The sequence below is a fragment of the Sceloporus undulatus genome, chromosome 3 (genome assembly GCF_019175285.1).
Source record: "Sceloporus undulatus isolate JIND9_A2432 ecotype Alabama chromosome 3, SceUnd_v1.1, whole genome shotgun sequence".
In the NCBI taxonomy this organism is placed as follows: Eukaryota; Metazoa; Chordata; class Lepidosauria; order Squamata; family Phrynosomatidae; genus Sceloporus; species Sceloporus undulatus.
The window spans coordinates 167,900,150-167,925,087 of NC_056524.1; the positions used below are offsets into that span (position 1 = coordinate 167,900,150).

General features: G+C 40.0%; 1 protein-coding gene across 4 annotated transcripts in view; it reads right to left on the bottom strand.

The window, feature by feature from the left end:
- The window catches only part of CTNNA3 (catenin alpha 3), a 1,027,502-nt gene that overhangs the window by 290,642 nt on the left and 711,922 nt on the right, over positions 1–24,938 (bottom strand). For all 4 annotated transcript variants that reach the window (XM_042459353.1, XM_042459352.1, XM_042459355.1 and 1 more), the window contains one exon: positions 12,122–12,278. In XM_042459353.1, coding sequence (XP_042315287.1) covers positions 12,122–12,278 — 157 coding nt within the window. The remainder of the gene's footprint in view (positions 1–12,121; positions 12,279–24,938) is intronic.

Sequence of the window (24,938 nt, forward strand, 5' to 3'; positions counted from 1 at the left end):
TTATTCTGCACAAAATGCATAAGTGGTGGGTGGTTTTCACACTGAAAGCAGCATTTTCTGCACAGCAGAAGTGCTGTTTTCTACAAAGAAAATGGTGCAGTTGAAGACTTATGTTGAGTCTTCACTTCAGCATTTTCTATATGGGAAACAGCATAGAATAACATTTTTGGGCAGAAAATGTTTTTATGCTGACAATGCTATGTTGTTGCACAAAAATATGTGAATTTTGGAAAGAATAAACTGGAACTGTGAAGATTCTTGTCAGTCCAGCATTCTCCACATCATAATTTTCCAACACTTGAGAAATTCATTTTTTGAATATTATTTCTAGCTCTGATTTATATTACTTTTATCATTGCTGCTATTTATAAACATTGCATGGAGGAACCAAACAGATACCCAAACAGACATTTCTAGACTTCAGAACTGCATCAGCTCACAAAATCAATAGCCCACACCTCTAAGTTATCAAAAATCTCATTCTTGCTAGGCAGCAGCAATAGGAGGAGAAAACCTCCTCTCTTCTTCACTAGCAACACTCAAACTACAACATTCTTTTTTGTTAGTTCCTATCTTGGTTGAAAGGGATGTGTCACAAATTCAAACAGCTGATGGTCACCAGCCATCAAATGCCCTAAAAGAAATAATACAAACAGGCTTCACAAACTGTAAAATGAAGGAAGGTCATTTTGAGAATATTGAAAGTATAGTTGCAAGAATATGTTTCTAAGTAACTGGAACAAACACAGAGAGAATTTTAAAGGAACAGGAAGGTGGCATTTTAATTAATTACTTTTGGTGGGCAAGATGAAATTCAGGAGCTGCCCACATACTAAAGCTGCCTAAACTACCGGAGAAAGGGTTATGTAAAAATAAAAATTGGACCCGATGGGGCTTATTTATTTGTTCTTAAAACAAAACTAAAACCTGATTGAATGTTCCTGTTTTGTATTGCTACCTGGAGCCTTTTTCAAGGGGAAACTGAATATAGCTGCTGGTTATATCCAATTTTTATAAGGAGATTCTGGACAAGAAGAGTCTTGAGCAGTCTTAAGAAAAACAGAAAAGTAGCACTCAGTTGGAACAGTAAAAGGTCTCTGGTGATGCAATTATTCATAATTTCAGCATATACCAGACTATCCAATTTTTAAATGAAAGTCAACCCCAAAATAGGATGCTTCATTAACTGGAATAGTTGTGTGCTTGTTTTTAGATATTTTGCTATCAAGTTATGTAAATGCAGAGTAGTAGCATGAAGTAGCATTCAGCATCACTAGATCGGAGGTCACATTGATGTTTATTTATCTTGCCTCTGGGGTCAGATGGGTCCTAATCTCCAGAGGAAAGTATTCCCTGAGCAGTGAGAACTGGCAAAGGAAGAAAGATACTTCTTGACTCTCAATTGCCCTGTATAAGGTGCCTTCAGTATCAAAAGCATCATTGAATTTCCACAGATAAAAAGCATGCACTGCCCTCCTTAAAGGAATGATGCAGCCTAACTAACAAGCATGGTACAATCCCCAAAGGCATGCCCTTTCAAATAAATAGTCTTATTCTCCCAGCTGAGGCAACAGGGATCTAGGTGCCCCCATTTAAAGGATACACACCATAAAAGCCAAGATGACTAAGGGGTGAAACAGATTGCCCCTTTGTGCCACCATTCAGGTGGCCTCAGAGCGTGGCTTCACGCCGTCCAGTTGCCCACATGTGGAGGAGCTTCCGGCTATTCCGGTGGTGCAGCATTTAGATGCCACATGCTTCAAGAACGCCATAAATCTGTGGTGGGGTGTGAAAAGCTGGCTTTTTGCCAGCGCAAAAAGGAACAGCAATTTCCACTTCTTTTTGTGCTGGCAAAAAGGCGGGTTGGGGCCATAGTGTGTGGTTGCTGCGGTCCCAATTCGGCTTTCTCATGGTTGGCTTCAAGCTGTCCCTTTGGTGCAATCTGTTTCACCTCTAAATTGGGGCTTTTGTAGTTCAGCTACATCATGAGAAGGGAGCATCCACTCCAGAATATCTAAATATCTGCTACAGAATCCTGGGATTTGTAGTTTTGTGAGGCACTAGCACTCTTTGGCAGAGAAGGATAAAGACTTTGTAAAACTAAAAATTCCAGCATTTCATTGGATGGAGCTACACCACTTAAAGTAATGTCAAACTGCATCATTTCTACAGTATAGATGCACACACACACACCCTGAATGAACTGATTCTACCATTCTACCTTCCCCCAGGGAGAGATGGATGATCCCTAGGGAAGAGTGACCCATATTTGTTTTCAATTACAATTTACTCAGATTTGTAAGATTCTTCATGTTCCTAATTGAAGAACTTAAGATTTTTTTAAAAAATGAAAGTGGATGAAACTGGAACTGACAGGTATGTCCATCCAGGCCATGGTTTTGAGCACTCCTATGATTTTAATTCCCCTTATGATTTTAATAACTATGGTAATGATGAATTAGGATAGCCAACACTTTTTTCTGAGCAAGTCATCATCTTTAACATTTGAATGGCATGCAGTTACAACAGGTTCCCCTCCACCTAGAAATAGTTGTACTTACTGAATTTGACCAGTACAAAGGGGGATATAATTTCAGATTGCTTTTGGGAAATTAATGAAAATGCACATGTTTATATTCAGGTTGGAAGACATTTGAGATTTTAAAAACCAAAAAACAAGAGACATTGGAATATTTTTTTCATCCCTACCAATAGCTATTAAAGAAATGAGAAGTTATTACTACTCAGACAGCAATGTGCTGGTATAGTGGTTTTGAGTATTGGACTGTGACTTTGGAAAGTAGGGTTCAGATCCCTGTTCTGTGATGAAAACCCACTGGGTGACTTTGGGCAAGTCACACTTTCTGAGCCTTAGAGGAAGGCAAAGGTAAACCCCCTTTGATAAAATTATGCCAAGAAAACCCCATGACAGGGTTGCCATAAGTCAGAAACCATTTGAAGGCACATAATAACAACAACAACTAAATCTCTGTCACTTGAAGACACACCTCTCACCAAGCCCTATGCCCATGAATGCATGAAATCAATTCATTTTTAAAGAAAAAGGTCTCCTGTTTCATTCTTGTTATCTATGGCCCCATACAGATAGACCAAAATAAAGCTGCTTCAGGCCACTTTGGAGGTATGCTGTTTAAATGATGCATGCGTCCTAAGAGGTCCAGAACCTGCATCAATGCTGCGCTCCAGTCCTTAGGACTGGATCGTGGCTTTGGCATGGCTTCCAGACTCTTAGGATGCATGCATCATTTAAATAGCATACCTCCAAAGTGGCCCAAAGCAACTTTATTTTGGCCTGTCTGTATGGGGCCTATATCACTGAATATATGGTCCGACTGGTGTGATGGAAACCTTCTACATTTGTCCAGATAGGGCTGGAAACAGAGTTTTGAGACAGTTGCATTTTTGGTTTAATCAACGCTTGGGGGGGGGGGGGGGAGGACTTTTCGTACAGCAACTCTTACAATCCCTCAGGCAATTCCTTTCAGGGAGATTCTGGGTGTTCCAATCCAAAACAATGATATTTCCATGTTCTGAGTCTGATCCAGCATAGTTAGTAATTACAAATGAAATTTGCAGCTAGGCAGACACGCTCCGCTTCCATTCTACTTCTTCCTGTACCAGTCACTATTTTGTAGTTTTCTATTCCACAGCTACTGATAATACTCAGTCTATATTAGAGTGGTTTATTGGTACGGTAGTACCCTTGATGTTTTAAAAAAATATTTATTTGTATTTTAAGTGGAGTTTCTGACTGATACCTCCTCCCACTTGTTTCTCTCCAGCCCCATTGATGCTCACCATTTAATTTCATCCTTATAGGGGATGAACATCTCATATTCATCCTAAGGGTAAAAGCAAGTGACAACCAACTATTTTGCTGTCACTGGATGATAAAACGTATTGATCAAATCAAAACAGATTGAGGCTTAACTCAGACAAGATGGAAGTGTTCCGGGTCAGTTAAAAGGCAGATCAGAGAAAGGGGTTTTAGTCTGTGCTGGATGGAGTTAACACCCACTAAAATCTCAGGGTCATAGCTTGGGCATACTCTTGGACTTAGCCCTGAGCCTGGATGAGCAGGTTACAGCAATGATCAGGAGTGCATTCGTAATATTAAAGTTAGTGCACCGGCTGTGCCTATCCCTGGGAAACATCAGGTCTGGCAACAGTGGCATGTACCAGGGACAAACTCTCCATGTAAAGCAAATCAGCAGGGCAGAAATACTGTGGCCAAGGCTGGCTACAAGGAACACACAACTCCCTTGTAGAACCAATTTAAATGGCTACCAGTTTGTTTCTAGCAATAGCAATAGTAAGTACATTTCTATACTGCTTATCAGTGCACTAAGCACTCTCTTAAGTGGTTTACAATATGTAAGCTAATTGCCCCCAAGAAGCTGGGTACTCATTTTAGCGACCTCCAAAGGATACTAAGCTGATTCAACCCTGAAGCCCTGACTGGTACGAACTCACAACTTTATACTTTGTGACTGAGTGGCTTCAGTACAGACATTTAACTACAGTGCCACCAGGGCTCTAGGCACAGTTCAGCATACTGGTTATGATATTTAGAGATGTATGGATGGAAGGATTTCATCTCTCTATGTGAGTTTTAAGATCCTCAAGGAAAGGTTTTCTCTCAATCTCACCACCTTCACAGATATGATCTGTGAAGACATGGGAGCCAACCCTCTCAGTGGTTGTGCCCAGGCATTCTCTCTCCACAAGAGACTAAGCTAGCCTACTTGGAATTGTATAGCTGTACCGCCTGTGTATTAAGTTGCCTAAGTATCTTTAGTTGCCAACATACCTTAAAGGTGATGTGGATAATTTACGGTTGAATTTAATCACAATTATCACAGGGTGGTTTCTAGTACAGGTATAATGACAAATTAACAAATAAGTAACTGCAGGGTACTGCAATGAACTGACAGTAATTTTTGTAGAATTACTGTACCTTCTGCAAGGTCATACAGTTCTTTCTAAAGAAGCAAAGACAGATTCAGATTCATAATACACAAGAAATGAGGGAGAGTGTTGGCATTCCTGCTTCAAATGCAGAACAAAGACCTTGCAGAAAACCACTCAATGCAATCGATACAGTGTATTTATATGGAATATATCTTTTGCAAACACTATTTTATAGTACATTTTCCATGACTAATATGTATAACTCTTTGAGATTTTTTTTAAAAATATGTATTTTGTACAGTATATTTGTTCATATCAGGATGCACTTCAAAATATACCACAGCATAAAAGTACAGATTATGAACACACATACACACATTTCCTGGCTGGAAAATTCATTTAAATGTCTATTTATTCCCCACAATCAACCAGTTATCACTGAATATTATACATTTGTAGATGAAACTTTGAAGCCAGAGTGTATAGATCCCCCCTTCCCTTCTTTCTAGTAAATAATATTAAAGGAATAGTAAGACAAATGTGGCTTCATGACTTGTTCATCTCCACAAATGTAATGCCCATGTGATATACAATGGATGACTTTGAAAGCTAATAGGGGCTGAGAAGGTGGCTAAAGAGGATGAAGTGGCAATTACTTCCTTTCCCCAGCTTAGCCGGTGCCCAACACAGCAGATAGCAATGTTAGTAATCTGAAATGCCATGCACACAACATTGGTAGCATGGTGTAGAATTCAGTGCCTTTTCCAGAATCCTAAGCACCCTAGCTTTTATTTAAAGCCTTCAAGCTTGCAGAAAGGTGTCTAGAATATATATAAGGATGATCATCTTCAGAAAGATCTGGCACGGAAGGCCTACATTCTATACAAGTACAGTTCTTTCAGTTCCTCTCAAGTTTGTCCTCCCTAATGCCCATCACTTAGCTGTACCTTTCCTTCATGTCATCATTTTCTTATTTATAAGACACATTTCACTCTGCTCTTAAGTAAAAAATAGTCCAAAGGTGTCTCACCATTCAGTACAAAAACAAGACAGTCCCTAACCTCAGCTATGCAATCTAAAACTGCAACACAAAATATCTGATGTGGTGAACTGGCAAGTTGTTTTCCCTCCAATGTGGCAGTGAATGGTACCACATCTGTGCCCCTTGGCTACAGTTGGTTTTGTTTTGTTTTTTTCCTTCCTGGAAACTTGCCAGGGACTGACAACTATTTGGTCATGAAATAGCATCTGTTAGTGGTAGTGTTAGTGCTACTTATCCATTTTGAGTAGCTCTAACAAAACACAACAGAGAAAAAGAATGTGGATATAGAGGAGGAAAAAAAGCAAAAAAGGACCAGCAAGAAAAGGCATAGTTAAACCTGCTTAGTGGAATGGTTACCACAGTTGAAGCCTAAGGCTACCTATCTCTCTGCATAGGCAATGGAAGCACCCGACTTTGTTTTGTTTTGTTTCTGTCCTCTCCCTCTGTTTCAGTCTGATAGAATAGATTTTGTTAAGTGACAATTGAGAAAGCGCCAAGGGCAAGTAGTCCCTCATTAAACATGACAGAATGGCCCTATTTCATCGCCTCCCTTTGCTACAGTATGTTTTGAATCATGCAAAGCCAAATACATGTTTTACACTTCCTAATTTTGAACAGAAATTCCCCAAGCTCTGGAAAGGATAAATGCTACAAGTAAAGCAAATCAAGTGGAAATCAGATCTACGGAGATCAGGGATATAAAAAATTTTAATTTTAAGTTTTGTTGAGTTTCTCCAAATCCCACCTGCATTTTCTTCTCAGTGTTATTTTATAGTCTGTTGTAAGATTGGGTGTGTGTGCGTGAAGGGGGCTCTACATTGAAATAAGTGCAAATTTTAACTAATTTCCCCTAATTTGTGCATTTTTTTACACAATTGACTTGATTTGCACAATGTTTCACATTGACTAAACGCAGCCTTCTGCATATATATTTTTCCAATTGCACACATTTTTGGTTGTTTGCATTCAGAATTTATCCAATGTGCTGAGCGAACTACACACTGTAAGTCAAGTAAACACCTGAGATGAGGTGAACATTTTTCTCAGAAAACATTTCAGGAAGTGCACAGATAATCTTTTTTGTCAAGATTTCACAAATTTCTTTCTTCCCCAATGACTTTTTTTCCCATCCCTGAGAGAGCTTGAGAGAGAGCTTGTGTGTGTGTGTGTGTGTGTGAGAGAGAGAGAGAGAGAGAGAGAGAGAGAGAGAATGGCTACCAGTTTTAACTGTCTATATGAATTAAAACTGGTAGCTGATTAACAGTTAATATTAGTTTCCACTCATACTAATGTAATTTTTTGTATCCGAGATCAAACTAGATTTTCTGAGCATGTACTTATGAGTCATAAGCACTGACACAATAGATGTTAAAGATTTTGACTTGACTATTAGCATGTTTTGCAGCACATTTAACTGCAAAATAAAGGAGGCCATGAGGCAGAGGGGACAGAATGGTCTGAGAAACAGAAACATTGATATTTTTAAAAATCTGCAAGTGTGCAGCATAGGACTACTACAAGTGTTCATTTCACAGCACAAGATATTTGTGTCACTAAAACCCTGACTCAACAACATTAATGTATTTCTCACATTCTAATCTAGGACACAAGAACTGTGTAAACTGAAAAAAGGAGGAGTAAAACAAACCCAATTGCAGATAAGTGTAACGTGAGGAACATACACATATCAAAATTAAACTTACAGAAATTCATTATGGTTCTATGATACCATTTCCTTCAACAGTGAATAAATCACACCACCAGTACCAGGGTTTGTAGAAAAATAATGGGAGTTACAATAGTAGCAGCAGCAGCCACCTAATTCTACACCTGTCTGCTCTGAATCATAGCATTCCTGAGTTGGAAATGAGTCCAAGCATCATCTGTTCCCACCAGATACCAGCAGAGGACCCATTAAAATGAAAGAGAGTCTGTTCCACTGTTAAACAGCTCTTACTATCAGAAAGTTCTTCTTAATGTTCAATCAAAATCTCTTTGCTTTTGAATCCACTTGATTGGCTTCTACTCTGGAGTAACCAAAATAAAACAAAAAACCCAAATCTATCTTCCACATGAAAGCTCTTCAGATATTTGATGATGGCTGTCATATCACCTCTTGATAATGCCTCTTGATGATGGCTGTCATATCACCATATCATTTCTAATGTATATCTTCACATATTTCATTCACACAAACCAGAGCACTATTATTCCCTTAGATGTGGATGTACTGTATTGCAGTGCTGGTAGAATGGCATTGCCTTTGTTGCTACAATATATAGCGTGTCCACGTTATACGTGGCTTTCAGCATACACTGAAACCTGTGCTGGGAGAAGGCTTGGCGCACCCTGGAAGGGATAATGGCACTAGCCCCATTCTTTTGAATGTGGCTGGTGCATACATGGAATTCCCCTTCCAGATCCCCCACATAAGGGAAGAGCCCACTGTACCATTCATCTTACATTTATTGCTGTTAAAGTTAACATTACTTTGTCCCACTTCTCCAATCTGTTGAGGTTGTCTTGAATCCTGCTTCTGTCTTCAGTGATATTAGCTATCCCTCCAGTTGGTGTCATCCTTTTTGTTATTTCATCCAAGGTTATATCTACATTGTAGAAATAATGTAGTTTGACACCACTTTAATGTTGTAGCTCCATCTCATGAAATCATGGGACAGATAGCTTTACAAAGTCTTTAGCTTTCTCTGCCAAAGCGTGCTGGTGCCTCACAAAACTACAAATCCCAGGTTTCTGTAGGATGGCCATGGCAGTTTAAGTGGGGTCAAACTGCATTATTTTGACAGTATAGATGTACCCCAAGTCATTTACAAAAGTATTGAGCAACACATGGCCTGGAACAAAGCCTAATATCCTGCTTATCTTTCCAGGATGTGGAGGTGGACACTCTTCAGATTCAGTCTATCCACTACCTACAAATCCACTAGACTGCAGCACTGACAAGCCTACATAGAACCAATTTGTCTGCAACAATATCATGAAAGCCTTAGTGAAAGCAAGATATGCTACATTCACAGCATTGTCATGATCTAGAAACCTTGTAACTGTATTGGGGCAGAAGGGAGAAATAAGATTAATCTAGCAAAGCTAGTATATGAGAGACCCATGTTGGCTTTAACAACCATAGCTTTTTTCCCTTAGAAAAACTGTGTAAGGATCTCTTTCAAAACCTTTCCTGGTTTTAACTTCAGGCGGACAATCTAGTAGCTGTCCTGGATCTGTTTCTTATCCAGTTAAAGACTGAAACATTTGTCTCCCTCCTGTTTTCAGGGACTTCATCTGTTCTCCAACAATTATAAGATCACAGGCCCAGCCACTTGAGATCACATCTGCAGGTCCCTTTAGAGTGTTTGAATGAAATTCACTTGATCCAGGATAGTTGAAGTGGAATAATAATACTATAATTGTGCAGTATGAGGCGGCCCCGGGTTGAACATTTGGGTAAAGACTGGGGGGGGGGGGATAGATATTGAGATGTTCTGTGTGCCCCCCTTTTCCCCTCCTCTTGAGTTCAAGGGGGCTTCTCCCCAATTAAGAAAGTGTTGAACTGTAGACGTGTTTAAGAATAACCTGTGAGATTTATTTTTGAATAAATATGAATGAGATCATGAAGCATATCATGTCCATAGGGTCAAATCCATTGTTAGTTCTACCTGAATGAAAATGAAATCACTGACTTAAGATAGTTGTAGTTAACAACTATTTATTTCAATGGCCTGCTCTAGATACTACTAAGTGAATTTAGCCCTTTATACAAAGTCTCTATATTGTGCAAAGTCTTTGGTGACCTGTAGAAGGCTTTCAGCCACAACAAACCTGTGAGGCAAGGCAGCATAGTTGTCATTTTTTTGCAATAGGAAAACTAAGGCAGAGAGAGAGGTGCGTTAATCCTAATGGCTCTGCTCTAAGCATGACTAAATCCTAAATCCAATGGTCAGTCCTACAACAGCAGACTCATTGAATCAACTGCAATGGTAAGTGAGCATTTCTATAAATCCTGTTGGTTCAATAGATTTATTCTAACTGGGACTAAAAATTGGATTTACAGCTAAATTTGGATTTATCTCAGTGCCTTGATGGCACTGCATTGCTTTCTCATCAAATCCTGTAAACAACACATTGGACTCTATTTAGTACGTGGGCTGCAATACAAGATCCTCCAAAAGGCCATATCAAGCCTGCCTAAAGCTTGCCACTGGCAATCCCATGTCTTTAGCATGGGTTCATTCATTTGTGTACAGTAATTCCACAGGACAAAGAAGGTCGTGTGCATAGTGGGACCCTGGAAATTAAACCTGGAATAAATTTTCTCTCTGCTGTGCTTAGTCTTCTGCAAAACTGCAAAAAATAGAGAGAGAGTAATGCAGAAGACACTTCAAACACATTATCTTTTAACAGAAAGGCAGTGTGATCAAAATTAAGTTTTCAGGCAGAAAAGCAATCAGATTGACCAATGAGAGCTATATTATAGATTGTTGTTGTTGTTGTTGTTGTTGTTGTTGTTATCCATCCTCAAGTTGATCTCAACCCATGGTTACCCTGTAGATGAGACATCTCCAAGATTCCCTGTCCTCCACTGCTTTACTCAGTTCTTCCAAATTCATACCTATGACCTCTTTTATAGAGTTCACCCATCAACCATGTGGCCTTCCTCTCTTTCAGCTTCCCTCCACTTTTCCTACCATTATTGTTTTCTCCAATGAGTCGTTGCTTTTCATGATGTGGTCAAAGTACAACAGCCTCAGTCTAGTCATCTTGGCATCCAGAGAGATTTCTGGTTTGATCTATTATAGATTAATAGTAACAAATACAATCACTTAGGTGTAGCTAAATGATCAAAGAAAGAAGCTGAGGTGTACACCCCAGAGTAAAGAGGGGGGAAATCATATCCTGAATCTATACCAGACACACACACAAAATAAAACAATCATTCTATCTACTAGACAACAACTCCCACACCACAACTGATGCTGAAAATTATTGATGAGATTTTAGAGGCCTATGATTAGTATTCTTTGCATACCAAGAAATATAAACATATGTCAAAAGATAAGGCAAAGAGTTAAATCTCAAGATTAAGGTATGATCAAGAAGTAAAAGAATAGATACAATTCTCATAATCATTACTCATTGATTATATTGACCTGGACACTGGGAAATGTAGCACTCACTCCTGGGCAAGTCTCTCCCCCCGAATAGAATTCAGTGAGATTTGGGAGAAAATCTACCAACCTGTTTATAAATGGATGTCCTATTAACTAACCTTCCAACACAAGGATATGAAACTCTAAACATGAGTTTGATCCAATACCTTTTTGTGACTGACAAACCCCCACAAGCAGGATCTACTTACATGGGTATTTCCTTGTGTAGCTCCTCATTCATTGCTATCAAACATTTTATGCACAGGGTAGGCAAATGCAGCAGCCCAAAGCTTGGGGCTGTTGTGCTTAATTTGTAATTGGCATGGAAGACATTGGTCAACCATCCATTAATTTCCACAGTGGCTAGCGTATCTTTTTGATTTCTTGTCTCTGTCATAGATGTAAATAGCTTTGTCTCAATGGGAAATAACTGCTGTCCTGAAAATGATTCGCAGAGTTTTCACAGATGCTTGTGAAAGTTGCTGCACATCTCTTGCAAAACCTTATGGCTGAACAGTCCATTCACAACAGGTTTTTAGCTGCACAGAATTATAATTACTTAAAACCCAGGTGTGAGTTGGGTCCTCTAATTAGTGTTTTTAATCTCAGAAGAAGTTCAAGTTTAGCTGCTCCAAGCCTGCCTGCAAACATGATTAATGCTCACTGAAAAGCATCCCACTGGTGGGTTACCTGCTCCAAGGCTTTCCATGCTTTGCCACAGCAGAGAATGTGGTGGAAGGAGCAAAAAGCCTCCTCCGTCTTTTGCAAGCTCCTACATGGGCTGGCAGCAATTGCATTCCTCTGTCTTTGGATTCACTGTCCCTCACACTAATTTCACACCTGGCTAGATACTGGAGGCTGGATGATATAACACAGCTTCCTGAGGGATTGTGCCATCTCTCAAATAATCATTAAGAAAGGGAAAAGGCAAGGAGAAAGAGAGAGAGAATCTCAAAGGAAAAAGATGAAAGCGAAAGCAGCTCACCTGATACAGCAAGAAAGTCATCAATGCTTGTAATGTCATCCACAGCTTCAGTGAGCACACGTATGTGTTTCTCCCATGTGGTCTTATACATTTCCATGTTGCTTTTCACCACTTGGCTTTGGGGTCTGGCTGCAAGAGCTAAAGCAGCATTGATAACCTGCAGAGAAGCAGACGTATTATAATTAAAAATAAAGCAAATATCAGGTCAAAGAGGATTTTAACTACAACCGCTAGCTCTAGAATACAAAACTGGAGTATCACTCTTCATGCAAAGCTGAAATACAACATTACACATGATAAAATGGGTGGAAAATAAGGAGTAGGTAAGCATCAAGACTTTACCAACACCTTTGAGTCTCGATGATTTATTTTTGCAAAGGTTTATGTGACTATTAAACCAGTTTTTCTGATCCATGAAAGTTTGCGCAAAATAAAATCAATCTCAAAGTTGTTCTTAGATTCCTTCTTCCTCACCAATTTTTCCAGTTTTTTTATTCTTAAACAGAGTAAAAATATTTGTGAAACATATTTCACATGCTAACCTTCCTGAAGATTATAAATTCCTCAAGATTTAAAGGAAGTAAGACAGGCCACAGTGGGAAGAAGCCAGGGTGTTAAACTAAGTGCTCTGGGAGATGGAACCAAGCACCAAAGCCTCCTATCACTATGGTAGCCTGCCAGAGGAGAGAGATAGGAAATTATTGCATTAGCTTCATTGCCAAGATAGACCCAGAATGTCACTTTCTTAAGGCAGATCTTATTGCATTCACCCATCGCCGGGCAGTATGCAGCCCATATGCAACCGGGGTTTCTCTCACAGCTTTTCGAGAATAGGGTTTTTCTGTTCTTGAAAAGATGAGGAACAAGCCCAGAGAAGCCTGGGTTGCATATGGGATGCATACTTCCAAGTGATGGGGGAATGTTATAAGATCTGCCTTAAGAAAATTACATCCCGGGTCTATCCTGGTAATGAAGCTAATGTGATAATCTCCATAATCTTCCTATTCCATTTATCCCCTTCACAGTGCTACCACTATGGATGATCAAAAGATGGTTTTGTAGGTCCCAGCTCTTTAGGTGCCAGTGGAGTCAGAAGGGCAATAGAAATTCATCTGGCCCTATAAACTTATTGAGGTGTATAGTCTCATATATAGACTCCGCCCTCCATAACTGCCATCCGCCGGCCTGAGAGGGAGTTCACCAGGCAGGTCCAGCTCCATCAGGACTAGCCTGAAGGAAGGAGACTCCGCCCTCCATAACTGCCATCCGCTGGCCTAAGAGGAAGTTCACCAGGCAGGTTCAACTCCATCAGGGCTAGCCTGAAGAAGAAGAGCCCTCCCTCCAATCCATCTGCCTTGGTCCAGGCCTCAGAGGGAGAGAAGAACCACTGGACCTCATCCCCTTTCCCACCACCATTCCCTTCTCCTTTTGTTTCGTGTCTTTTAGATTGTAAGCCTGAGGGCAGGGAACTGTCTGATTAAAATTAATAATTGTAAGCCGCCCTGAGAGCCATTAGGGCTGAAGGGCGGGATATAAATACCTAAATAAATAAATAAATAAATATAGTCCACACTGGCCAAAAAAGCAGCTTCTAACCACTTTGAAGCCTGGCTGTTTAGACAATGCGTGAGGCAAAGTGAAATGAAGCCACGCTCCAGGGCTAAAAATCAGAGCAAAAAGAAGCTGGGATATTCTGACACTGGACAGAGAATGTGCATCATCAAACCGGCATATTAAAAAAACTGACTCCAGTACAGGACTGCAGCAAAGGAAAAATATAATCACCAATAATGCAATGGATGTCATTACAATATACAAAAACCAGACAGTCCAACAGGGGGGCACGGGGTGAAGGGGAAATGTATGGCGGGGGCGCTTTGCCAAAGTATCATTGGACACTCAGATGCACCGACACACTGTACAGATGGTGCATTTCATGTGTGACTGTGTGCATCTGGGGGAAAATAAGGGTTGTAATTGTTGGTTGCAGGCAGTGTGGTTGTGTGATAGCGCACATGCATACGAAGGAGGTGGCAAAAAAAAAAAAACCTGTACAGCAAGGCTTGATGCTGCATGATGAGGACAGCCTGTGGATGTTTGGCCTACCTTGGGAGCCTTACACAGCACTTTCAGTAAACTCAGGATCCTGCTGCTTTTTCCTGTCCCTCTGCTTCAGCCCACATTCTGACATGGCTCAATCTGAAGAATTTGTTGCTCAGGTAGATATGATAAAACTCACTAGATTTACCATCTGCTCAAGATTCTTTTTGCTTCTTATCTCACCTCTAGATTTCCAATTTTTAAATTAGCATCAACCTCACCCCCAACCCTGTGTTGGAGGATCTTGCAACCTTAAAAAAAAACCCTCTAAAAATCATTTCGTCGGCACAGCTTCTCAACACTCAACCCTCTTTAGATTAGACAATTTGCACTTAAAAGGTATTCTTATGTGTACATTATGGCACCTGTTAAATTTATTTGTGAAAATGTTGTTACCACCTCAAGCCCTGGGGTTGTATTTCATGTGACATTGTTTGTCTGATGAAGAAGTGACTCCCATCTTAATGTAAATAGTGTGTTTTCTTTAGTACTGTTTTCTACAGTGCCTATCCTCTTCTTGTCTAACCTACACAATGTGAGTGACTCCTATTCCATCCTTCCTGATTTCCCTTCAAATACCATCTGCTACTGCTGGCTTTACTTCTGAGGCCAATACATATTGTCACAGGGTGAATCTGTATACAAAATGTAAGAAACACAATAAATAGCCTGGAAATACCTGTGAAACAAGCATTCCTTGTAGTCACGCTACAGGAAAACAGTATGTATGAACTATGCTCAAAATATCATAATGTTCTATTTTTCAGTACACAAATGACAGAAAAGTATGACATATATTGTAAGTGTCACCTAGACATTACATGGCATGACCTAAACTAAAGTGCAAAAGTTAAAGCTCACATACACATACATTTTGCAACACTTAGAGTGGAGCTACACTGGAGAAATAATGCAGTTAACAGTTCATTAAAACAGAGAAATTCAAATCCTTTAACAACACTATTAGTTATTAAAGGTATAACTTGTATCTTTAATAATGCTTTTTCATAATAATAGTGACAATGATGAACAGAACAAATCATTTAAAAAAAACTGGGCAGAAATTAAAAATGGCTAAACTCTGAATCACCTGGTATTTATGATTTTCATTAGTAAGCAAATGTACAGCAGAAAGAAATTTCTGATTTAGCTAAAATATATTCAAGGGCACTGTCACGGTAGGAAATCTGAAGTAATCAAACATTCTTTCTCCTCCCCCAAACAAAACTAGATATAATTTCAATGGTTGAAAAATTAATAAGTCACATCATTGAGGCTCCTAGTATAAGAAAGATGCAATATACAGTATTTGACTATTTTCCTTTCATTTTTTTCATACAATCAATGCCCCTACTGAATGAAACAAATATTGTTTTTATAAAATTAAAATGAGGGCCTCTATACCTCCTTTCAAAGGAACAAAGAATTATTTTCTCTAGATAATGCCCCCTCCTCCTTGAACAATCTGTTTAAATAAAAGTTCATGCACGCCAAATTTCTCTCCTTCAGCCAGGCTGCATTGACATACAGGTACATTTCTTGTTGTTGTTGTTGTTGTTGTTGTGTGCTTTCAAGCCATTTCTGACTTATGGCAACCCTAAGGTGACCTTATTATGGGGTTTTCTTGGCATGTTTCTTCAGAGGGGGTTTGCCATTGCCATCTTCTGAGGCTGAGAGAGTGTAATGTGCCCAAGGTCACCCAGTGGGTCTACATGGCCAACCCAGGATTTGATCCTTGGTCTCCAGAGTCCTAGTGCAGTGCTAATCAGTCTCTTTTCTTGGTACATAGCCAATCTCTTTTCTCTAGGAAAGCCACAATGTCCTTGTCAGCCTCATTCTCTCTCAGGTAACATGAGGTCACAATGCTCCATCTTTAGGCAGGCAGCACCATCAAGATGAAGTAACAAAGGTCAATCTCTCTACTACAGGAAGGCAACATCAGCACCAAATCACAATGGGCAGCCTCTTTCCTTTAGGCAGTATTCATCTGCAGTATTCTCCCTCTGCAGAGCCAGTGGGCATAGGTGAGTACTGAACTGGGATTCTGGGAGACCAGGGTTCAAATCCTCTCTTGGTCATGGAAACCTATTGGATGACCTTGGGAAAGACAATATGGTAGCAATGCCTCCCTTTGTAGAGATCTCCTTACATCACTGCATGCACAGCCATTGCCAGAAGACTGAAGGCTTCTGTATAGCACTGTACTGGACACAAAAAGCAAAAAACAGAAACAGCCAATTAATACAAGGTCCTCAGAGCCCACTACGGTGAGCAAGGTAGTCTGGAAATCCATATTTTGGACTAGGAGAATCTTGATTTTTGAGGTCTCTCTGCTTGCAAAGTGTTTCAGCTCTCCAGAAGAGTAGGAACCTCTCAAGGTGGGAGAACTAGTGGATTTCCTGACCCTGGATATGTGTCCTTGGCTATCTCAGTGTCCCTAATGGACCTAGTAGAATGGTTGACAACAGTGAGGGGGGCTTTAACAATGGCCTGTGCCTCAAGCCAGGTGAAGAGTCACTTCTGATATTTCTATGCTGAGACATTCATAACAAATAAACAAGTGTAAGATGTAAGGGATTTAACACACGGGGGTTTCTGCAGCTCTGATCCAACGTGACTGCAGGTCCAACGATGCAAATTCACATGATAACGTGATGTATTATCATACGTGATGCTTTCTATGGGGGTTGTTCCATGGCGCTTCCACAGTGAATCCAAAGTGACTGCTCATTTTGGTGAATTCGGTAACAAGCAAATTCACAGAAGTTGCTTCCAAGCTCACTTTGATTTCACTCCGAATTGGTCTGGTGTGGAATGCAACTTTGCTTCCATCCTGGTACACCCCCCAAACCTCCAAGGTCCCACATTTCCCATGATGCTGCGCTGCAATTTTGCCCCATTTGCTTCCAGTGCTCGGAAGGGTAGATTTATATGTAGGGAATGAAACAGAAGGCTGGAGGGAGAGATGGGAGCAAAGGAGGGGGCCACTGGAGGCTGAGGCGGAGGCTCCAAATCCCAGATTTCCATAGCCTCGAGCCAACGACCCCACAACAAACTCCAACTCCCAGAATTCCATAGCCTCGAGCCAAGGACCCCACAACAAACTCCAACTCCCATAATTCCATAGCCTCAAGATGGGAGCAAAGGAGGGGGCCATCGGAGGCTGAGGGGAGAAATGACAGGAACAATTCACGTGAGGGTTGCATTCACGTGAAAGTGGAACCAGAAAGTGGCCCCCTTCTTCACCCCAGAAGAGTAAAAGGTCTTAATGGGGTTCAGACCCCCACTGAGCATGAGCAAGGGTGCCAATTCGAATCACTGAATCTGCATGGTATGTGCTGGTTTGGTAATTCAAAGTGCTCTCACTCTGCTTTGGTTCAGGAATCACCACAATTAAGTTCTTCACGTGTGAATTGCCTTGGATTTGATGTGACCCCGCTTCACCCTCACTACAGAAGTGCTTCAAATTGAGACTCTTGTTTGACATGTGATACGGCTCTAAGTCAAAGCTGTCCCAATGCATTTTGCTGCCTGAAACCAAGCTAAGCTGGCATCCTTCTCCATGACAGGACCAATCCATTTTATTGCACTACTCAAACATCAGTTACTGCCTCCATATACCTTCCACTCCTGGTCCTACCCGGAGCAGGACATTAAACTCAGTTGTATGATGTGTGTGTCTATGTGCAGTGCAGAATTCCTCTCATGGGTTTATGTACCATGCCTAAGCATAATACTTAAATGGGGCTAATGTCTAAGTATTTGGCTGCAATCAGAATTTATAGGCTTGGAGGGGAGAAGTAGAACTGCACACTCTTCTCATCATAGCTTCAGGGGGAGCTTTCCAAAAGAATTCCACTCCTGATCTACTTAACGTGTTTTGAAGTAATGGACTGCCAGGCTCTTCAGCCAGCCTGTATACAAAGCAACTTCTTTAAACATTTGATTTTCCCTCAGTGAACAATTTACCAACCTACTCACACATAAAGTGAAAGGACAGGCAATGTTAGCTTGCCAGTAGTATATGTTATATAATTTGCCTAGAGCGATCTTGGTTCATCACATTCAATATCCTACTCAAGAGATACATATGCAATGAAGACAAAGGCACAACTGTTAGCCTAGGGGCTGACTAGAAGGGTGCAGGCGCTGCTTATTATGCTCTTGGAACCGGAATCCCACAGCTGTGACCCTGGAGTCAAGTTCCATCCTGTATTGGCTGTCTCAGCCTTGAATACATCATGAGCATTTGGGTTATCCACCTGTATTAGTTTCTGCATTTTTACAGCACAAATGTAGACATGCTTGCTTAAAAGTAAGTCCCATTGTGTTCGGTGGTGCTTACTCCTTGGCAACCACGGACAGGATTGTAAACACCATTGAATCAATTTGCTGGAAATATTCTTAGAGATCATATAGACAAACCCCTTGCTCAAAATAGGATCCCCAATGCAGGATGCAACTAGAAGTATGGGAGAACCTATAACCTCTTGCAGTCTTCACCATTAAGATGTTTTCCCTCATGCTCACCTAAAATCTGTTTCCTGCAGTTTCTACCAATGAGGTCTAAGTCTCTTTTCTCTGGACCAAGACAGAACAAATTTATTCTACTTTCACACTGACAACCCTTTGGACCTGTGAAAACTTATATCTTGTCACTGTTTAACCAGAGCTTGGAAGTAATGTGTGCCTTGTAACAAGTTACATTGATAAATAGTTCCTTTTTGCATTAATGAACTGGAATTGGATTAGCTGTTTTGCCCATAATAGCCAGGACTATGATTCACTGTTTTCCAGGACAACAAAATGGAACATCTGCCTGATATTTTGCCTTGTCTGTGTTGTGACTCGGTCAAAGCAAAGAAAGGGGCAAAACCAAATATCACATGGCTGGCTTTTTCAGAAACCACATCTTTCATGTATCTTTTTACCATCTATGATGCAACTCCTGTATCTCTTTATTAACACTATGAACAATACCATACCTTATTTCTGGTTGATAAATATCTTGTTACAATTGATACTCTTACTGTCTTATGTAATGACATTCCTCAGATATATTTTCCTTAGGCCACATTTCTATGTATAGGGCTTCTGCAAATATGGCCTAAGATTGCATTTAGTTTTTCAGCAGCCATATCATACTGTGCCCAGATCACTTATATTAATATTATTAATAATTATTATTATTTGAGCACAATTCCCCTTGAATTCAATGGAATTTACTTGCAAAGAAACACATATAAAATCAGATGCAGATCTATTTTTTGTTCTGTAGTTGCAATACTGCATAGCTGTATCAATTCTGTTGTACTGGAGAGCGTAATAGGGACAATGAAGTCTGTGCAAGTTATACAAATAGTCATTCCCCAACTTTTTAACAGCATCCAGAATAACAGTTTGAGCTTTTACAATGTAGATAAGAAACCAAGAGAGTGCAGGGTCACACTGGCATGGAAATAGTATCAGTGTAAGAAAAATGTCATGTATCAAGAAGCCCTAGGGGTAGTACAAGTATAGGACAAGGAGAAAATCCATTAGGAGCTAATTAGGATGTTTTTGAGAGTTTCTCTACAATTATTCCATATGTCCCATATAGATTCTCATCAAACGCTGGTCTCTGGTGTAGTCTGAACTTGGAATAATTAGGCAAATTAGAAACTTTTCATTTTGAAATTGTGCCAACGCCTACTGATCTGCTTTGCTATGTAGCTCAAATGCCAGCAGGTCAAGATGATTCACTGATAGAGCTCCAGTCCCATACTTCAGGTAGTCTGAGTTAGAGATCCAGTACTGACTACAGCATGCCTGCCCATGATCTTGTCCCAATTCTCATATAAAGTGATCTGCAGAATTTTTAAAGTTATTTTTAAAAATGCAATTTTATACCGTTATAGTTTCCCCAAATCATTAAATCATTACCATCATCATTTCAAATCTTTAAAGCAATGCTTCGCTTTCCCCATTTCTCAAAGCATCTAAAGTTAGTTTTCATTAGTTTATACATATGAATGCCACAGGCCACTAGCCTGTACTACAAAACATACTACAAAACACAATCTCCTTCCATCACCTCATTGCTGTCTTAGCACCCAGACCATTCAAACTGTGTGATAGTTCTCCACCACCATTTAGTAGGTTTGTATGCTTTTTAACTGTAACACTTTTGAACATTACAGCTACACTACAAAAAGGAGTGATGCTATCTTTGTTAAACTATTATGTAGTGAAAAGGAAATAATTACAAGTATCTCATTATATATATATATTTAGTTATTTTCAAGCTTTGGATATGGACCTTGCAATCTCTACCTAGATCATTTTTAGGACACTGGTATGGGAAGAGAATAAGTTAAGTTCAAATGAGAAAATGCACTGAAATTTCTCTAGCAGGCTCCAACTCTATTTTAATGTCACATCTTCCCAACCTGACCTCTTTCACACCAATTCCCCTGTTGCTTGACCATGGTCAAAAACTCAAATATTCCAAGAATGTTACTGCATAAATGGCAGCTTATCATTTTTAAAATGACATGATGGTGTTATTTGCAAGAGCAGGAGGGAGGGCATCTTGCCCCTTAACCTCATAGCATAACAAACTTAGCAAAAAAAAAAAAAAAAACCTTATCAGTTGAACAAAGCTAATCTAACCGGCTGCCTGCTATAGATGCAGGATCTCCCTAAACAGCAATGCAAATAACTATCAGAGGCAATGGCCACTGCCTAATGGGTGGACTGTTGAATTAGGTCCAAAGAGATCCAGGTTCAAATCTTTGTGCTCCCGTAAAACACATTCATTGTTGTTGTTGTGAGCTTTTCAGTCATTTTGGACTTATGGAGGCCCTATCATAGGTTTTATTGGCAAGATTTGTTTAGAGGAGGTTTGCCATTGCCTTCCCCTGAGGCTGAAAGCATGTGATTTGCCAAAGGTCACCCAGTGGGTTTTATGGTCAATGCAGGGAATTGAACTCTAGTCTAGATATTAGATATTCAGCCTCTGTCTAACTTACCTCACCAGACCTAAGGTTGTAAATTGGAAGATACATTGGCAGGAGGAAAGACAAAAACTGTCCCAAGTTCCTTTGGAGAAGGATGATATAAAATGTAATAACACGAATACCCAATACATTTTAGGCAAATACTGTGGCACCCTGTTCCATTGATTCACAAGATTGTAAGCCAATCTCATAACTTTGAGGATTCACATTTACAATTAACAACTGCACATGACTGCTAAAAACTATCCTTTCAACTTGCAAATGTCCTAAGCGGAGGATTTCCAAAGTGCTGCAGACTGGGAAAATGGGAAGTGATGTCTGTAGTATGCTTCTGGTCAGAGGGCACATTGAGAGAAGGAGTGGTGGCAGGACCTCAAGAGATCTCTTCAGCTCCTTGTTCTCAACATGCCCCATGACCAGACTAGTGCTGCAGAAACCATTTCCCAGTGCCCATTCTGCAATACTTCAGAAACCTTTCAATTGGGACATTGGATGGCATCATGATACATACCTAGGACAAAAAAAATCCTCTTCATTGCCATAGTTATACCTGATGATGCAGGAACTCAGCCAATATGTTGGTTCTGCAAGATTTGCCTAACTTGTTAAGTATCTCGTTTGATCATTAATCCTTTTTATTGTTCTATAAAAGTTAATGCTTTGAATATTCTTGCCCATTCATTGACAGTATTTACCCAATATTGACTAAATAGTTTTATTTCCAGTTCAATGAAATAATATTCAATGATAATAGCCACTTCTTTTGTGACAATTAGTCCACAGAGAAATATACTTTTCTTACATGCATAAACAATATTTTTGAGTAGGAAACAACTATTTCTTGTTACACAGAAATGGCTTCCTATACCTAGTGGTTTGAGTGTTGGACTATGACTCTGGAGTTGGACAACAAACTATTTTTAATGAACCCACACTCCCATAACTATAAATGTAACTACGGTTGGACCTCATTATCCACGGATTGTGTATCCGTGGATTCAACTGTCCACAGCTTGAAAATAGTCACTCTGCTAAAAATAAAATCCAAAAAATCAAATCTTGATTTTGTCATTTTATATAAAGGCCAACATTTTCCAACATCAGTGTACAAAATGGGACCTGAATATCCAAGGTATTCTGGTATCCACAGCATCCTGGAACCAAACCCCAGAAGATACCAAAGGCCCACTGTACAAATTACACTTACACTGCAAAAGGAGTGTTGCTATACCTTGCTATGTGATTAACAAAATGCATCTATATCTTGTTTGCTGGGAAAGTATTATTTTCAGGAATGTAGCTGACAGATGCTCAAATGTAAAGTGATGTTGCAAAAATGAACAGAATTACAGCTGGCCACAATAATACCCTGCAACTTTTCTCTGGATTGGATGGTTTCCTCCTTTTCTTTTCTTTTCTTTTTTTGCCATTGCCATGCTATGTCATAAAAGTGCAGTTTAGCGCTCCCCAATTTAAAACAGTTTACATTTATTAAAGCTCTGTGTTGCTAGGGATGGGGACAGTGTTTGTTAATATTCGCTGTGTTGATAAAAACAGGTGTCCTGATACGCTAAGATACCTTGCTATTTGGGACTACTTCTAGGGAGATTAATCTGTACAGAAATATGGGTGTGGGTGTGGGTGTTGTGTGCCTTCAAGTTATTTCTGAATTATGGTGACCCTCAGGGAAACCTATCATGGGATTTTCTTGGCAATCATTTGTTCAGAGGAGGTTTGCCATTGCCTTTCCCTGCGGCAGAGAGTGTGACTTCCCCAAAGTCACTCAGTGAGTTTCATGACAACGTTGAGAATTGAACCCAGTGTCCTAGTCCAACACTTTAACCCAGGGGTAGGCAACCTTTTTGAGCCGGGGGCCGGGTTGCTGTCCCTCAGACAACTGGGGGGCCGAAGCCAAAAAATAAATAATTAAATTTTTAAAAAAAATTAAATATATAAATAAACCAGGACAAATGTAGGACAAAATTTTCAAATGGAAGACACTTTTTTTAAAAAAAAATGGAGGACACGTGAAAAAAATTGCTGATTCTTTAAAAAATGTTAATATAAATGCATGTTTCTGAGGCTTCTATAGACAATTGCCCTCCAAAGGCCCCAGTGGCAATCGGTGGCAGGACCAGGCCGGGGGCCGGTCCCAAGGCCTTGCCGGGCCGCATTCGGCCCGCGGGCCGCAGGTTGCCTACCCCTGCTTTAACCACTACAGTGCTGGCTCTCCATTACATGGTGGAACAGAAATATTGCTCAGTTCAAGTGCTAGTGAATGTCATGCCTTTTGCTCCTGTCTAATGTTCTGTTAAGAGTTTTGAGATAATAAGGTACAGTAATTTGTACCAGAGACCAGCAGCTTGTAGTATTCAGATTTTAAACAAAAATAACCAAAATAACTATAATTACTTTCTCAACACAGGGAAAGTGAAGTGGCACTTTTTAAAAAAGTGTAATGGTGACAGAAGTGTACTGCTTGGGGTAAAGTCCACTGGATGACTTGCTGTAGTCAATACAATAGTAATGAATTCCACCATTTCAGCATGTACTGTGTGAATAAATAATTCCTTAATATGTTCTTCACTGCCATGGCTAAATTATGTGTTGCAGTTACATGAAAAATATGGTCTACAGACTCATTTAAATATTAAAGCTTCTTATGTAGAGGCTAGAAAAAGTAGTTACCTGGGTTCCAATATTATACTTGAACACAATACTCTTATAGATCACATCAGCATACTTTTCTGGGAGATAACCAACTGACAACATTCCGACAATACACAAAATTAATTTCTCTTAGGAATGCAACACTCCATTTTTTATATATATTTTTGACGGGGGTGGGGATAACCAAGAGGATATTTGTAGCCAATTCTTCACTAGGGATTTCTTTTTAAAGAAATGAGACTGATGAATGTCTTCCAATGTGGAAATTAATCCCAGACACTCTTGCCAGAACACAGCCCCAGCAGCCAAGCTGTTTGCTGAGCAGTTCTTTGGCAGCCGGATGGAGGAATGTTCCTCAAGTGATCCAGTGGTAGTTAAACTATTCTGTTATTCTAGCCTGAGGGAGAACAGAGCTACCATGCCAATGCCTCCCTTAGTAAACCAGAAGGAAGGAAGAGGGCCATCCTTTTCTCACAGCTTGCCTGCAGAGCAAAGTGGTAGGATGAAATGAAACAGAGCAGCAACTTAAGTATGCCTGGAAATCATAGAAATGCAAAGTTGAAAGGATTTTCTCAGATACCCAGGTGATTGGAGATGTAATGTACATCTGAAGGCAAATGGCAAAAAGGTCCTGATAAGAAAATGTTATCTTACCCAGCAAACCATGTAAAGTCTCATCTGAATTCAGCCCTAAGATGTAATCATATTCAGTCTAAAAATGGCTTCCAGCCCACCAATGATTCTGTGGATTAGTGGGTTATGTTTTGTTAAGATTAGATATATGCATAATTGCCCAATAGCTTTCCCCTGCCTTCAATGGTGTCCATCCCAGATATGTACCGAAGCCCTTTCTTCCTTGTCATTCAGGGAAAACTCTCGCTGTGTGCCTCCCATACAATTGGCCACTGGATCTGCAGCAAGCATGCAAGGGCTGCTTACTGACGGTTGGAGGTTTAAGGTTACCAATATGTGGTATATAGTTTTTGTTGTTAGTTGCTTTTGAGTAGATCTCAACCCATAGCAATCCTGTAAATGAGACATCTCCAAGC